Below are 15497 nucleotides of genomic sequence, written 5' to 3' on the forward strand. Positions count from 1 at the left end.
GGGGGAGGTGGAGAGGCGCTCCCCGCTCCCCCCTTGTCCCTGACACTGGCGAGAGCCTCACTTGGAACGTTACGGCCACCCCCCCGTCCCCGGGATTGGAGAGCGCCGTGCTCGAAGCATTACGGCGGGGGTGGGGGGTGAGGGAGAGGCGGGAAGAGCCCCCCCTTCTCCATCGACGAGATTGGTGTGCGCCGCGCTCGGAGAACTACGGCGGGGCGGCGGGGGCGGTGAGGGAGAGGCGGGGAGAGCCCCCCCTTCCATCGGCGGGATTGGCGTGCGCCGCGCTCGGAGCATTACGGCCCCCCCGCCGTCCCCGGTATCGGCGGGCGCCGCTCGGGGCGCCGCCGCCGCCGCCGCCGCGCCCGCAGCGGAGCTGTCCGCGGTGCTGACCGACCGCCGCCGGCCATGGGCCCGCCGCCCGCCCTCCTCCTGCCGCTCCTCGCCGCGCTGCTCCGCGCCCCGGCACACGGTAAGCGCCGCCCGATACCCCCACCCGCCCCGGTCGCCCCCCGCCATGCACACCGACCACCCCACCCCCCCCGGTACCGATGGCTTCAACCCCTCTCCGTCGCCGCCAAACTTTGCCAACTCGCGCTCGCCCCCCGGTGCGGCGGGGGCGCTCCGCGAGCCCCCCCAGGGCGAACCGAGAATCCCAGCCCTCCCCCTCAAATCCCGTTATCCGCCCCATCACCCGCACCGGGGAGGCGCAGAGCGGTTTGCAGCCGGGCTGGTGCAACGCCGCCCCCGGTATTACCGGCGATGGGGAGTGCACCGCGGCACCGGGGGCTTGACAGGCGCGGCAGCGCCCGGCGGGACCCGTGCCCGCGGTCACCGAGCCCTTCGAGCCGCCCTCCATCTGGCTGCGCCGTGAGCCGGTCTCTCCGTACAGTCCCCACCACGGGGCACTGGGGGCACTTGGCTCTTCCTCCCCCTCCTCTGTTGGGGTGACCCCTCCGTCTCTGGGAGGGGCGCGGGGGACATGGGGATAGCTGGTGTTGGTCCTTCCCAAGGAGAGCAGCCAACACCCAGCTCGGCTCCCTGGCTCTGTCACCCATGGGGCACCGGCAGCCTCGATGCCTCATGGCTCCACTGCCCCAAAAATAGGATTAGGGATCCTCTGAGTCTTGGGGAGATTTGTCAGGGATTGGGGTGCCCCGGACCACTGTGACCATACCCGGGGCGATGGGCGGGTCATGGTCCAGCCCCGCTGGCCCCGGTGGGATGCGGGATGCTGGATGCAGGATGCGGGCACCGGCTGCAGGCAGCAGCCGTGCGGGGAGTTACATAAACTCCCCATCTGGCAACGGAGCCCAGCCGGGGAAGGGCGCCGTGGCCCTGCGCCCGCTGCTATTCCCAGCTCACTGTGCCACCTGGGGCTGCTGCCACAGCCTTCTTCCTTGTGAGAGGGGGTGGATGCGGGCAGCAAGTGGGGCAACGCCACAGCACCCCCATCTCCTGCCCTGCCAGAGGGGCTGTGAAGCTGGAGGGGGGTCTGTGTTGCTGGCTCTGTCCTGGGAGGAGGGCCCTGGGCAGGACAGGTTTCCCCCAAGGGAGGTTAGTGCTTACTGTGTCAGTTTAATGATTTCTAATGAGCAATTACCTCTAGTCAGTCCCCTAATTTCTGAATATCAATAAAGTTAATTAAACTCTGCATGTGCATTTCCCAGAGTCTTAGAAGTAGGGATACCCTGGGAGGTGCTTAGTTTTCCTAGGGCTTGCACCCATGGGGTCCTGTCCATTCTGTGTCCATTGTCATGTGGTGGGAGCTGCCTGTGGGCCCCAGCCCCCAGCAACCTGTCCCCCATCAGGCAGGGCTTCCACACAGCACCCCAATTTCCATGCAGCACCACCATGCTCAGTGTTACTGTGGCCTTGGCTTGGCATTGCTGGTCTGGTGCATGATGGGGATGAGCCATGGGTTTGGAGAACACAAGCACAGGGGATCTTGGACCTCTCAGCCAGGCTGGGGGCTTGGTGATGCACTCTGAGTGGTGGTAATGCAGGGTCTGATCCTGTATCTATCCTCCCCAGCCATGGGGCAGCACCAGCCCCTGGTGCCTGCAGGGGTTTTCCCCAGCAGAAAGTGGGCTCTGGACCCTGCAGCACTGGTGCAGCCGGGTGGTATGGTGCCAGGCAAGTCTCCATTCACCCTGCCCCACTGCAGCCCCTCTCCCCAGCTCTCCAAAGCCATGGCAGACTGGGCATTTTTTGAGGGGGTCATCTAAGCCATGCTGAAGGGAGATCCGTGTAATTTGGGGTCCTGGCAGCTTGGGAGTAATGAGATGCAGTGGCAGAGGGCACAGGGCCTGGCTGTGCCCCCTTGAGCTGTGCCACAGCATCCAAAATCAGCCAGTTGCACCATGGGAAAGACGTATTTAGGGGACAGGGTGTCTCTGGGGATGTGGGTGCTGGCTGGGGTCTCGGTGTGAGGAGGGGGTTGGAGGAGGAGGCAGGCGTCTGCTACAGTAATTAACGGCGCGTGTGCCCGTGCCCTGCATGCCTCGGAGGAGTTCGTCACCGCCACGCTGCCGTGCCGCCAGGCCAGGATTATCTGGATAATGCTCTTAAGCCAGAGAGCGGGAGGGCAGGGCTGTCCCGAGGGGGATGTGGGGCGCAGGCTGAGCCAGCCACCCCCACCATCCCCTGGGAGCCTGATTGCCGCAGGGATCGTCTCTGGGTTTGCAGTGGTGGGAACAAATTCAGCACAGGGTGCTGTGCCAGGCAGGGCTGCCAGGCAGGGCCAGAGCAGCAGGAATGTGGGGGGAAATGGGGCACAATGGGGTGCAATGAGGCTTGGGCAAGGACGTGACAAGGGCACCCTCAGGCCTGGTGGGGAGCAGTGGGGATATCCCCCCTGCTGTTCTACCAGTGGGACCCCCAGGCTGGCACGGGGCTCTCTAGGGCTGTTTTCCCATATGGAGCCCCATACTGGGGTGGGGGCTGGGGCTGACCCCGGCTGCAGGGTCCCCCAGGAGCACCAACAGCCCCCAGGGGAGGCAGATGAAGTTGTGTCTCCAGTGGCTCTGACGGGAGAGGATAATTTCGCTTCCAATCAATTCTTTAAATGCGCACAATTGAAAGATTGCCTCTGAAAGCTGCCTATAACCAGGGAGGTAATGGATTCCCTCCAGTCGCAGGCAGGGAGCTCGGGAATGGCAGCATCCCTTCCTCCTGCTGCCAGGGAGATGGGGTGAACTGGAGGACCAGCACTGCTCCCACCACAACCACCCTTGTGTGGGTGAAGGGGCTGCCTGGACTTGCCAGAGGCAGCTGAGGATGCATCTATCTGCCTGGTTTGCTGCCAGCCTGCCCTGTGCTGAGACCTGGCACTGCTCATCACATCTTCCGAGGTGCCGGGGGGGTCCCATTGGCCAAGGCTGGGGATGCACTCGATCCCCAGCCTGCAGGAGAAGCGTCAGGAGCCAGTCCGCACGCTCGCCGTGCCAGTAGGAATTATTACATATATAATTTAAATGCCGTAACGAGCTGTGCTGAAGGGATCAAATATTAATCAGCCGCAAGAACGCTGCTCTGACCCTGTGAAAATGGAGAGAGGTGCTTGAAATGCCAGATCAGGCGATGCTGGGCGATGCTCAGGGTGATGCTCGGGTAGGGTGGGCTCCGGTGGTCCCCAGCTGCCCTGGGAGGTGGCAGCAAGGGGAACGTGGCCATGGCATCAGCCCCTGGTGGCTTCTAGAAATGGATGGTTCATCCTATAGGAAGAGCAGTGACAGGGCAGGGGGTGGGGTTGGCTGGAAGGGACACGGTGCTGGAGGCAGCTGGGATGCTGGCTCTGGCGGGAGCAGGCGGCGGTGGGAGGGAATGGTGTCTGCGGGAAGGATGACATGGCTGAGCAGCCCAACACGGAGCCCGAAAAGCAGCTCTCGCTCGCCTCCCGCAACTGATTTCAATTACTGTCGCTGGCAGCGGGCAGGGAAGGGGAGATAGGAGCTGGGAGGGCAGCGTGGCTCTGCTCTCCCTCCCTGACTCCTGCCGTGCTGGACAGGCACCTCCAGGACCCAGGAGTGCTCCGAGGGCTGGGTGCTCCTCTGTCACACAGCGGGGTGAGCTGTGATGGATCCTGGGGGAGTCCAGAGCTTGCACGGAGCCCCATGGGGGGCTGCCGTCCACACCATGGGCACTGTGGGGTGGCGCAGCAGTGGGGTCTCTGTCACAGGGGATCCTGATGCAGCGCTGGAGGGGCTGATCAGCACAGCGAGGGGGGACATGGCACAGCACAGTGCTTGGGTCCGAAATAGCAGCAGACATACAATTTATCACCGCTGCCGCCGTGCAGGGAAATTGCTGTACAAACCCATTAGCTCCACAGGGAGAGCAGGGAACTGGGATTACATGGGCCGTGGGTGACAGGGAGGGGATGAGGGCACCACTGGCATCCGCCAGGTGGGGAGGGAGGAAAGCCCCAGGGATGAGCACCCTGGTGCTCTCCGTGCTCTGCCCTCGTGCCCACCCGGTGTCGGTGATGCTCGGGGTGTTCGGTGTGTCAGCCGGCGCTCGGCCGCCGCGATGCTCCAGGGAACCGGTTGCGGTGACGTGACATGTGTCAGCGGGTAAATGACTGTTCAATTCAAGGAGAATCGCAAAACATACAAGGTCAAACGCTTCCCCGCCAGCGCTGCCATGAATATTAAAGCAGAGCTCCTCTGGTAGCTGCCAGGGCTGGCGGCCATGCTCGCTGGCAGCGTCCCCGGCCACCGGGACACCCCTTGGGTCCCCTCCCCAGCTGCTCTAACAATCTTGGCTTAGCCATGAGCATCTGGGGTCACTGGTGGTGCCAGGGTGGAGGTGGTCACGGGGTGGCAGGACATGGATGCCAGCATAGGTGCCAAAGGGGTTCCCAGCTCGCCACGCTGAGTGCCGGTGGTGTCAACTGGGTGTCAGGGGACCTGGCTACACAGTCCTGCCTGGGCCCACCCACCCCTGCCTGCACCCTGAAGCCATCTGTGTGCTCCTGCCAGTGCACACCCATCCCTGCCTGCATCCTTGCACTGCCCGCCCACGCCTGCCTGCATCCTGACACTGCCTGTATTCCCACACTGCCTACACCTGCCCACCCACCACCTGCACCCACCTGTATTCCCTGCCTGCTCCTGCCCACATTGCCTTTCCACCTGGAAACAAGCCCTGCTCGCTGCTAGGGGTCTGCAGAGACACCAGGACAGGGGACAGATTGGGATCTGGCATCAACACTGCACGTTCCACTTCCTGCGCCTGCTTTGGGGTCTGGGAGCAGTTCAGGGGGCTGGGGGCTGGGGGTGAGGGAGCGTGGAGGCTGTGGGTGGGGAACCGTGGCATTGGCTGCCTGACAGCTCATTCATCATGGCTGCTGGCCCTGGCCATGGGGGTAAAGCCAGATTGGATTTTAAATTGGAAAATAAACCTGGAATCCTGTGAGGCCCTCCCCACTGTGCCCAAGATGCCTCCTGCCTGCCCCCTCCTGCAGAAGGGGAAACTGAGGCATGGAACACTACCGTGTCACGGCACTGTGATGCTCCTGGGGCCACCAAGGGCCCTGCCCTGTCCCCTCCCTGAGCTGGGCGCTCTGTTATTGCTTTCTTGGCGGGCAGCATCGATCGGTGCTCCCCGGGCGGCCGCGTGCTGCCTTATTTATTTATTTGTGACAGCAGGCAGCATCGATTCCCGTTGGGGGGGGCAGCCGCCCGCCACAGCCGGATTAGTCTCTGGCATCTCCCGGCTGCTGTTAATAAACTCCCGCCCAACAAAGCCAGTGTGAGGGATTAGGACCCCGTCCCGGCTGCAGCCATGGGCACGTGGCAGCCGTGCCCAGGGACGCCGTCAGGCACATGGCCAGTGGGGACCTGCCAGCCCCTTTGCAAGGGTCTGTGCCCACTCTGAGCTCTGGAGGGTCTCTGCTGGGTGCCAGGGGCCAGAGGGGAGGCTGATGGATAGCTGGTCCCGTGTCAGTGGTCCCTGGTGACCTTGGGGGCGTGGGAGGGACATAGCCGTGGCACTGGAGATAAGCTGCTTAGAGACATCTGTGGAGGTGGAGGCTCTAATCCTGTGGTGTTCACGGGGCATGAGTGGCAGCAGCTGGGCATCCGGTGCCTTCCTACAGTGGGCTGAGCATCCTGCATCCCCTGAGGGTCAAGACAATCCTGGGTCCTGGGCATCCCCTGGTGCCAGGAGCATCCCATGGTACCCAGGGAACCACACAAAGCTCAGGGCAGTGTCTGGTGCCTACATGCTCCCCAGCCCGGGGTGCACAGTGTCCAGATGGGATCTGCTTTAGGATCCTTGCTGTGGGGTCTAGCCTCACCCAGTAGCCTCAGTTCCCCTAGCACTTTGGGCAGGTGAGGTACCCATGGGCAGGGGTGTCCAGGGAGGTGAGATGGGCATCTCTACCCCAGCCTTCACTGTGTGGGGCAGCTGTGGCAGCGCAGGGCCCAGCCCTGAGCACTAATCTGCTATTAAAACCTAGTGGAGATTTTGGCGCCCTTCAGTATAAACTCATTAACTTTTATGTTCTAATAAATGGCTCCTATTAAAATATAATTCTGGCCTTGCTGGGGGGCAAGTGAACCTTTTGGAACCAGTGTGGGCAGGTGTTCACTTCCCTGCTGAGCCCAGGGCACTATCACCATCCCAGGGCAATGACAGTGGGGGCTGGGGACACAGGGTGGGTGGCAGGGGGGATGAGGATGCCTCCCAGCATCCAGTGTCTCCCCACCACGCTGCACACCCAAGATAATGTCTCTTAATAGTCCCTTAAAAGCAGCAGTCGCAAAGTAATTAATCTTCACGGGGCCCTGCCCTGCTACGGATCGGGATAATTACCCGGTAATTGGCAGTATCGTGTCATCAGTGCCTGTGCACGGCAGCGAGACGCGCCCACGCGCTGCCGTGGCCTCCTGCCCCTCACCAGGCCTCAGAGGGATGCTGGTGGGTGCCACCGTGGCATCCCCCCTGCTGCGGCACGGGGACTGGGGAGCCACGCCCGGCGGGAGAGGGGACGGTGTTGTGCCAGATCCAGGAGCGGGAGACGCCGGGTGATTCATTAGGGCTGATTAATTTCCCTTTTAATTTTTGGTCTAAAGGCTGTAAGCGGCTGGGCTGGGCACGCTGCGGGTTTGCTCAGGGACTGATGCTCTGGGAGGGACATGGGGCTGTGGTGGGGGGATCCCTGTGGCAGTGGATGGGAGGTGAGGAGCGTCGGTGGGGGTGGTCCCCTGCAGATTGACATTGCTTATCTGCAGCGTGGCTGGAGAGATGAGCTCTCACAGACTCATTGCACGGGTGGCCTGGAGCAGGGTCCCAGGCTCCAGTGACGTTCCTGGTGCAGCTTGTCATGGTAGTCATGTTAGTTGCCTGTGTGTCTGCACCATGGGGACATGGGGTCCTGGGGGGCCCTTGGCAGGGCATGGCCACCTCCATGTAGAAGGACAATCTGTGACCAGGAACACCAACCCCAGGGCTGTCCCCAACAGAGCTGGCTCATGGCAGGGGTGGGCACCCCTCCACGTGGTATAAGCTGCAGCTGTGCATTAATTAGCCAGGGCTTAATTGCCAGGGCTGCCCCAGTGAAGGGTATTCTGGGAGAAGGCTGGTGGGGTCTCACTGCATGTGCTTGATGTGCTTGCTTGCTATCCTGATTTTGGAGGAATATTGGTGTGCAGGAAAGCATTAGTCCTCAGAGAGGCACTGGCCTGTGGTCAAAGATTAGTTCATGGGGAAATGTTGGTCTCTGGTGCAGCATCAGTCCCCTGTGTGGCACAGGTCTGTGGTACTGCCCCAGCATTGCTCCCCAGTGTGGTACCTGCCCCCAGAGCTGGCATAGCATCAGTCCATGGCCAAGGGTTGGTCCCAGGTGCCACATCTAACATCAGTCCCTGGTGCATCACCAGTCCCCCGTTCCTTGTCAGTCCCCAGTCCAGCTTCAGTCCACCTGTTCCCAGCATCCCATGTTCTTTTCGTCCCTCCAGGCTTCAACGGGCTGGCGAGGAAGACCGGGGAGAGTGCTGAGGCCGAGCCTACGGTGCTGCCCACCCCAGCAGAGCGGGAGACAGAGGCTCACTTTGTGAGCACAGCGCCCACACTGAAGATCCTCAACCACCACCCTCTGCTGGAGGACCTGCTGCACGAAGCCTTCCTGAAGAAGGACTACCTGGCCCAGGCACCATTCCTGCCCGCTGGCGCTGGCCCCTCCTCCCCTCGGGTGCCCTCCAGCCAGCCCCTGGCCCCCCAGCCCCCAAGCCCTCACCTCACACCCCTTCCCTGCCCCGGCCTGCCTTCCCCACTGACCCGCTGACCACGCCAGCAGGGCGCTCCGGGCCGTGGGGGGAGGTATGGGGGGCTGTGCCAGATGCTGACCCCTCGTGGTCCCCCCCTGGGGTGTCAGAGTCAGGCACCCACCACTGCTGGAACATCCCTGGCACCCCGCACTGGGGCTGCTGTGGTGCCTGGGGATGAGGAGGGAACCACAACCACCTCCACCATCACCACCACCACCGTCACCACGCTGCAGGGGCCAGGTGAGTCCTGGGGAGGGAGTCAGGTGGAACTGGGGTGAAGTGGGGCTGAGCCGGGATCTCCTCTGTCACCAGCTCCCTGTAACCGGACGCTGGCGGGTCCTGAGGGTTGGTTGGTGTCCCCGGAGCCAGCTGGTGTCCCCTATGATGGCAGCCTGGACTGCACCTACACCATCTCTGTTTACCCTGGCTATGGCGTGGAGCTCAAGGTGAGCTGAGGGCTGTGGGTGGGACAGAGTGCCAAGTGCCTGCAGACAAGCGTGGGAGGTCCCCTACTCCCTGCCACGGCTGTGTGGCTGTGCAGGGTGTGGCAAGCACATGGTCTTGTCCATGTCCTTGTTCCCATTCCTGTGTCCCTAAACCAGCAGAGTGGTTCAGGGCATTGCCCACCCTCAGGCTCCGGCACAGAAATGCGGGTGCATGAGTTGGTGGGATGCCCCAGGATGCTCCGTGCCCACCAGCTGCCGTGGCTGGCACCCATCACAAAGCAGTGCTGTGAGATTTAATTAACAAAGCCCTGATGGGGAAGGTGTAAGCAACGCCGGCGGGTGCCATGCGGTGCTGCAGAGCCAGGAACACCCAGCGCCCATCTGCCAGGAGCAGAGGCTGACAGAAAATCCTGCTGTGCTGAGGGCACGTGCTACTGCTGTCAGCAGCACATGGCCATGTGTCCCTGTCTCTGCTGGACCTGCTGCTGAAGATGCCGCAGGGCAATGCCGTGGCTTGCTGAAAGCTGGTGGTGAGCTAAAGACAGCATCTCCACCACCAGCCCCGCTCCAGCCCGCACTCACCAGCGCTGCTGCTCCTCACCATGCAGCACGGCTTAATTAAGATCATTGATAGCAAATTGCTCCGAGGGGCTGGAACGCACGCACACCTGGCTGTCGGCGAGGCTGTCGGTGTGGGCCTGGCCGTGTCATGGTGCTCCGGCAGAGCCGCTGGCTGGTCCCAGCCCCTCTTGGCGTGGGGGATGATTTATGGCACTGCTAACCATGTTTGAAAGGTGCTGCCCTGCGTAGACAAGCTCCAGTGCGCTATCGACCACGGAGAAGCCACTCAAGGACCAGCTCCGAGCTGGATGCCGGGTGATGCTGTGGTGGTGACACCTGTGTCCCCTGCAGGTGGAGAACATCAGCCTGGCAGAGGGGGAGACGCTGACAGTGGAGAGTGCAGGGGGTCTGGAGCCCATCCTCCTGGCCAACGAGTCCTTCCTGCTGCGGGGCCAGGTCATCCGCAGCCCAGCCAACCTCCTCACCCTCCGCTTCCAGAGCCCTCGGCCCCCCAGCCCTGGATCCTACCACTTTCACTATCAAGGTACAGGAACACAGGCTCCCCTGTACCCTGTGAGGGGCTTCCCTACTGACACAGCACTAACTTGGAGTGTGGTGATGCACCACGAGTTTATCTGTGCCGCTGGCAGGTTTAAGGGGGCACTGACCGGGTGAAGAACGCTCATGGAGAGCTAATTGGTGTGAGCAATTACAGGCTCATTTGGCATCATTCCTGGCAGCCATAGGCACCGTGTCACACAGTCCTGCAGCACCCAGGCATTTGAGGGGGGGCTGGGGAGGCGGGTGCTGGGATCTGAAAGGGTATGTTGCCCCCCTGCCCTTGGTAACATCACCGCCTGCCCCCAGCCTACCTGCTGAGCTGCCCCTTCCCAGCACGGCCGGCTTTCGGGGAGGTCTCTGTCAGCAGCCTGCACCCCGGTGGGGACGCCCGCTTCCGCTGCACCACGGGGTACCAGCTGCAGGGTGCCCGCCGGCTGCTCTGCCGCAACGCCACCCGCCCCTTCTGGAGCACCCGTGAGCCCCTCTGCCTCGGTAAGCACCAGCACGGCGGGGACACGGCACGGCCAGCACGGCACAGTCGGCCACTGATGGTCCCTCTCCTGCAGCCACGTGCGGCGGGGTAGTCCGGAATGCCACAGTGGGACGCATCGTCTCGCCCGGCTTCCCTGGGAACTACAGCAACAACCTGACGTGCCACTGGCTGTTGGAGGCGCCCGATGGCCACCGCCTGCACCTCCACTTCGAGAAGGTGTCGCTGGCAGAGGATGACGACAGGTTTGGCCCTGGAGCTGGGGAGCATGGGGGAGGGTGGTGGCACCCTGGGGCAGCCCCGTACAGGGCTATGTTCAAGGATGAGTGTTGTTGGCCATATTCAAGGATGGTGGATGCTGGTCATCCCTGTGGATGGGTACCACTGACCATATCCCAGGATGGAATCCATCAGCTGTGACCAGGGGTGGGCACCATTGATCATATTCAAGAATGGGTATAGTTGGCCAAGTGTGGCCACTGTTGGCCATTGGCCATGGCCAAGGACGGGTGCTGTTGGCCACATTCAGAAAAGATACGGCTGGCCGTGCCCATGGGTGGGTGCCATTTACCATGCCCAAGGATGGTGATGTTGGCCGTGGCCACCACAGCACCCTGCCCCTGTCATGCCTTGGCAGGCTCATCATCCGCAACGGCAACAACGTGGAGGCACCACCAGTGTACGATTCCTACGAGGTGGAGTACCTGCCCATCGAGGGGCTGCTCAGCACCGGGCGCCACTTCTTCGTGGAGCTCACCACCGACAGCAGCGGGGCCGCTGCGGGCATGGCACTGCGCTATGAGGGTATGGGGCCGGGGTGTAGGGGGGCACCCAAACATCCCTGTGCCCGCCCGGCCCCTGCAGACCTTTGCTCCTGTGCCCGCAGCCTTCGAGCAGGGGCATTGCTATGAGCCCTTCGTCAAGTATGGGAACTTCACGGCCAGCGACCCCCGGTACCCCGTGGGCACCACAGTGGAGTTCAGCTGTGACCCTGGCTACACGCTGGAGCAGGGTTCCACCATCATCGAGTGCGTCGACCCCAGTGACCCCCAGTGGAATGAGACAGAACCAGCTTGCCGTGGTAGGTGCCGGGACTGTGGGGTCAGAGGGGCTGAAATGGGGGGGTTTGGTGGGTGTTGGGGCTGGAGAGTGCCACAGTTGCTGGGGGTTGCTGTGGATGCTGGAGCTGAGGATGGGATGTGAGAGATCCTGGAGCCACCGTGCTGTTGTGTGTGCTGGAGCTGAGGGACATGGTGGGAGCTGGAGACAGCGGGGATGGTGGGTGCTGGATTAGGTCCTGGGCACTGGGTGGAAGGTGCTGTGGTGGGTGCCGCGTGGCAGTGCTGAGCCCGGTGTGTGCCCACAGCGGTGTGCAGTGGGGAGCTGACGGACACAGCTGGTGTGGTGCTGTCACCCAACTGGCCAGAGGCGTATGGCAAGGGTCAGGACTGCATCTGGGGGCTGCACGTGGAGGAGGACAAGCGCATCATGCTGGACGTCCGTGTGTGAGTGTGGGGACGGCCCGGGATGGGGACAGTGGGACGGGGGATCCATGCACCTCCCGCCCTCATGGCCCCACTGCCCCAGGCTGCGGCTGGGCTCAGGGGACATGCTGACCTTCTACGATGGGGACGACCTGACGGCGCGAATCCTGGGCCAGTACACGGGCGCTCGCGGCCGCTTCAAGCTCTACGCCTCCACTGCCGACGTCACCGTCCAGTTCCAGTCTGACCCTGGTGCCGGCCCCTTCGCCTATCGGCAGGGCTTTGTCATCCACTTCTCTGGTGAGCCCCACTGGTGTAACAGCGTCACCAGTGTCCCTGCTGTCCCCACTGCCCTGCTCACCCCTCCATCCCCACAGAGGTCCCGCGCAACGACACCTGCCCTGAGCTGCCAGAAATCGCCAATGGCTGGAAGACGTCCTCACAGCCGGAGCTTCTCCATGGCACTGTGGTCACCTTCCACTGCTACCCCGGCTTCCAGCTGACTGGCACTGACCTCCTGATGTGCCACTGGGACCTGACGTGGAGCGGTGACCTGCCCTCCTGCGAGCGGGGTGAGTGGTGCCCGCCAGTGTCCCCCTGCCCCACGGCGTGTCCCCGGCCACTGTCACCACTGGTCAATCCCTTCTGCAGTGACAACCTGCCGGGACCCTGGGGATGCCGAGCACAGCCGCAGGGTGGTCTCCAACCCTAAATTCCCGGTGGGAGCCACCGTGCAGTACGTCTGTGACAAAGGCTACGTCCTGGCGGGTGCTGGGACTCTCACCTGCCACGACCGTGCCGCGGGGGGGCCCAAGTGGAGTGACCGCCTTCCCAAGTGCACCCGTGAGTTGGGTACCCCCTCCCTGGGCACGTCCCCCAAGCTGATGGCGAGCGCTGACGCCACCATCCCATTGCCCTGCAGCGGAGACATACGAGCCCTGCCACAACCCTGGTGTGCCGGCGGGCGGGCGGCAGAACCCGGAGCGGCGGCTGTACCCGGCGGGAGCCACCTTACACTTCTCCTGCACCGCGGGCCGGGCGCTGCTGGGCGAGGGCAGTCTGCGCTGCCTGCCTGGGCACCCCTCACGCTGGAGCGGCCCCCCTCCCATCTGCAAGGCGGGTGAGAGGACCTCCCCCACACACACCCCCCAGCATGGCGCTGGCGCTGCTTGGCATCCCAATTCTCACTACACCCTTTCTTTCTTGCTTGCTTTCTTTCTTTCTCCCACCCTCTCCAGCCTCTTACGATGAGTTTTACAGCAACCGCAACCTGGATGGTAAGGGCAAGGGGGTGTTGGGGTGCCTGGGTGCAGAGGGACACCCAGGGTGCAGCCGGTGTGGGGTGTCCCCTCGGTGAGCCCCAACTTTCCCGCGCAGCCGTAGCCAAGGCCGTGCCCTCGGGGACCGCGCTGGAAGGCACCAACGTTGCCATCGCTGTCTTCCTGCCCGTGCTGGTGGTGGCCCTGCTCATCGGGGGCATTTATCTCTACTTCTCCAAGTGAGTGGCCCACTGGCTCCTGTCGCCCCATGGGGTACTCACGGCCCCCCTGCTGCCTGCCCCAGCTGCCCTCTCTCCCCACAGGCTCCAGGGGAAGCCGGCCCTGCAGCTGCCCCTTGCCGGCTCCCACCCCTACGACCATATCACCGTGGAGTCGGCGTTCGACAATCCCACCTATGAGACAGGAGTAAGTACCGGCCCCCACACCCCTCGGCTGGGGCTGGGCACTCCAGGGACCCCACATCTCACAGGCACCTGGGCCAGGGGCTGTGCCTGAGGTGGGGCAGGTGTGAGATGGGCTCTTGTGTTCCAGGGACCGTGCATTAGATAGGACATCCACCCAGGGGACCACACATGGGATGGGACAGCCATCCCGGGACCATTCATAGGATGGACATCAATCCAGGAAACCACACATGGGGTGGGACATGCATCCAGAGACCACACATCAGCTGGGATGTCCATCCAGGGACCATGCACAGGATGGACATCTATTCAGGGACAAGACACGGGATGTAATACCCATCCAGGGGCTGTTCACAGAACGGGACATCCACCTAGGCACCACACATCAGTCTGGGATATCCAGCTGGGATATCCATCAAGGGCCCATGTACAGCACATCAGCTGGAACATTCATCCCAGGGACTATGCATTACATTGGACATCCATCCCAGCAACTACACACGGGATTGAGTATCTGTCCAGGGACCACACATGGGATGACACCTGCATCCCCAGGGGCTGGGATGTGCCCCCAGGTCCCTACGGGGTGGGAAATGCCCTGTCCCTGCCCAAGGCACCCCATCACGCTGCCGAGTGTCCAACCCCTTGCAGTCTGTTTTCTTTGCAGGACACGAGGGAGTATGAGGTGTCCATCTAGGCGTGGGCAGTGTGGAGCTGGGCACCGCAGCCACCCCTCCCGGGCCCCCCCGTGCCCACCGGCCCTCGGCAGGGGTCAGGAACACCTCTCCCAAGGAGACTCAAGCCGAGCGTTTGGCGGGACCCACCTGGGCACCGGCCATCTCCCTGCCACCTCCAGCCCACCCAGACCCCTGTGGGGTCTGTCCGAGCCCCACTGTCACCCAGCCCCCCACACCGGGCTCATGGGGGGCTGAGCCAGTGGGGGTCCCTGGACCCCATCCTGCCTCCCCAGCCCCTGAGCCAGTGAGGGTCCCCGCCTCCCATTCTGCCCCCCCGGGCTCCACCCTTCCTCCGGACTTCCCCGCAGGGACACAGCAGCCCCCCCAGCCCCCGCGATGGAGGAGGGACCCAGGCAGGGGGAGCAGCGCTGTGGGGACCCCCAGGTAAGGACAGGGCTCCCCGGGGCTGCAGCGGGAGGGGATAAAGCCCCGGGGGGTGGGTGAGGGGCTTGGGTGGCCATGTGGGCACCACTGGGTGCCCCCCACACCCTCGCCCCCTCTCGTCCTCCCCAGCACAGGGCTGGTCCCCCCGCACCCCCGTGTCTCCCACCGCCGCCACGCAGGGACGTGTCCCCCCCCGTGCCCCCCAGCATGCTGCGTGTCCTCCCGGCCCCCCGCTTGCTTCGCCCTCCCGGGGGGGGAATCCCCTCGCCACCGGCGCGTCCTCCCCCGCACGTCCCGGGGGTGACGGGGTGGGCAGGGGCACCGGGCATGGCTGTGTCCCCCCACCCCACCGCCGCGTCCCGCCCGGGCTGGTGACCCCGGCTCCCGGTCTGGAGGGGACACCGCCCCCCTACCCATCTTTTGATTGTTTCATTAATAAAAAAAAAGGTGTTTTAGAAGAAGTGATGGGCATCTTCTTCAGCGGGGCCGGGCAGCCCCCACTGGGGGTGCAACCCACGACCCCAGGACCCCCACAACACCTGAAGCCCCCGCGCTCCCGTAAGGGAGAGGCGCTGCCGCTTTAAGAGGCGTGGCCTCCTTTGGGTGACGTCACACGGAGAAACCACGCCCCCTTGCCATACCCACGCCGCGCTCGGGGCGCCCCCTGTCGGCGTCCGCGCGCGTCCCGCCCTGCGTCGTGACGTCACCGGCGTCCGCACGCTACACCGCCCCCGCTGCGCCCTGGAACGTGACGGCGGCCACGCGCGTGCGCGAGAAAGGGGCGGGGCCAGGCGGGAAAAAGCGGGCGGCACCAGGAAGGGAAAGGGGCGGAGCCAGAGCGGGCGAGGCGAGGCTTTTGCGCCTGCGCGGTGGCGCCGCG

At 63.7% G+C, this 15497-nt stretch overlaps 1 protein-coding gene across 1 annotated transcript; it reads left to right on the forward strand.

The window, feature by feature from the left end:
• Positions 1–299: 299 nt before the first annotated feature.
• Positions 300–15080, forward strand: SEZ6 (seizure related 6 homolog). The gene is given in 19 exon segments (XM_050321954.1): positions 300–469; positions 7962–8180; positions 8183–8382; positions 8384–8510; positions 8583–8716; positions 9629–9821; positions 10145–10330; positions 10405–10573; positions 10966–11132; positions 11215–11409; positions 11695–11833; positions 11916–12112; positions 12190–12384; positions 12464–12655; positions 12735–12932; positions 13051–13089; positions 13190–13310; positions 13395–13497; positions 14164–15080. Coding segments are annotated over 19 exon segments (2868 nt in total). The 5' UTR covers positions 300–405; the 3' UTR covers positions 14194–15080.
• The last annotated feature ends 417 nt before the right edge of the window (positions 15081–15497 follow it).

The sequence above is a fragment of the Myiozetetes cayanensis genome, unplaced genomic scaffold (assembly GCF_022539395.1).
Source record: "Myiozetetes cayanensis isolate MyiCay16 unplaced genomic scaffold, myiCay2020 scf27, whole genome shotgun sequence".
Classification (NCBI taxonomy): Eukaryota; Metazoa; Chordata; class Aves; order Passeriformes; family Tyrannidae; genus Myiozetetes; species Myiozetetes cayanensis.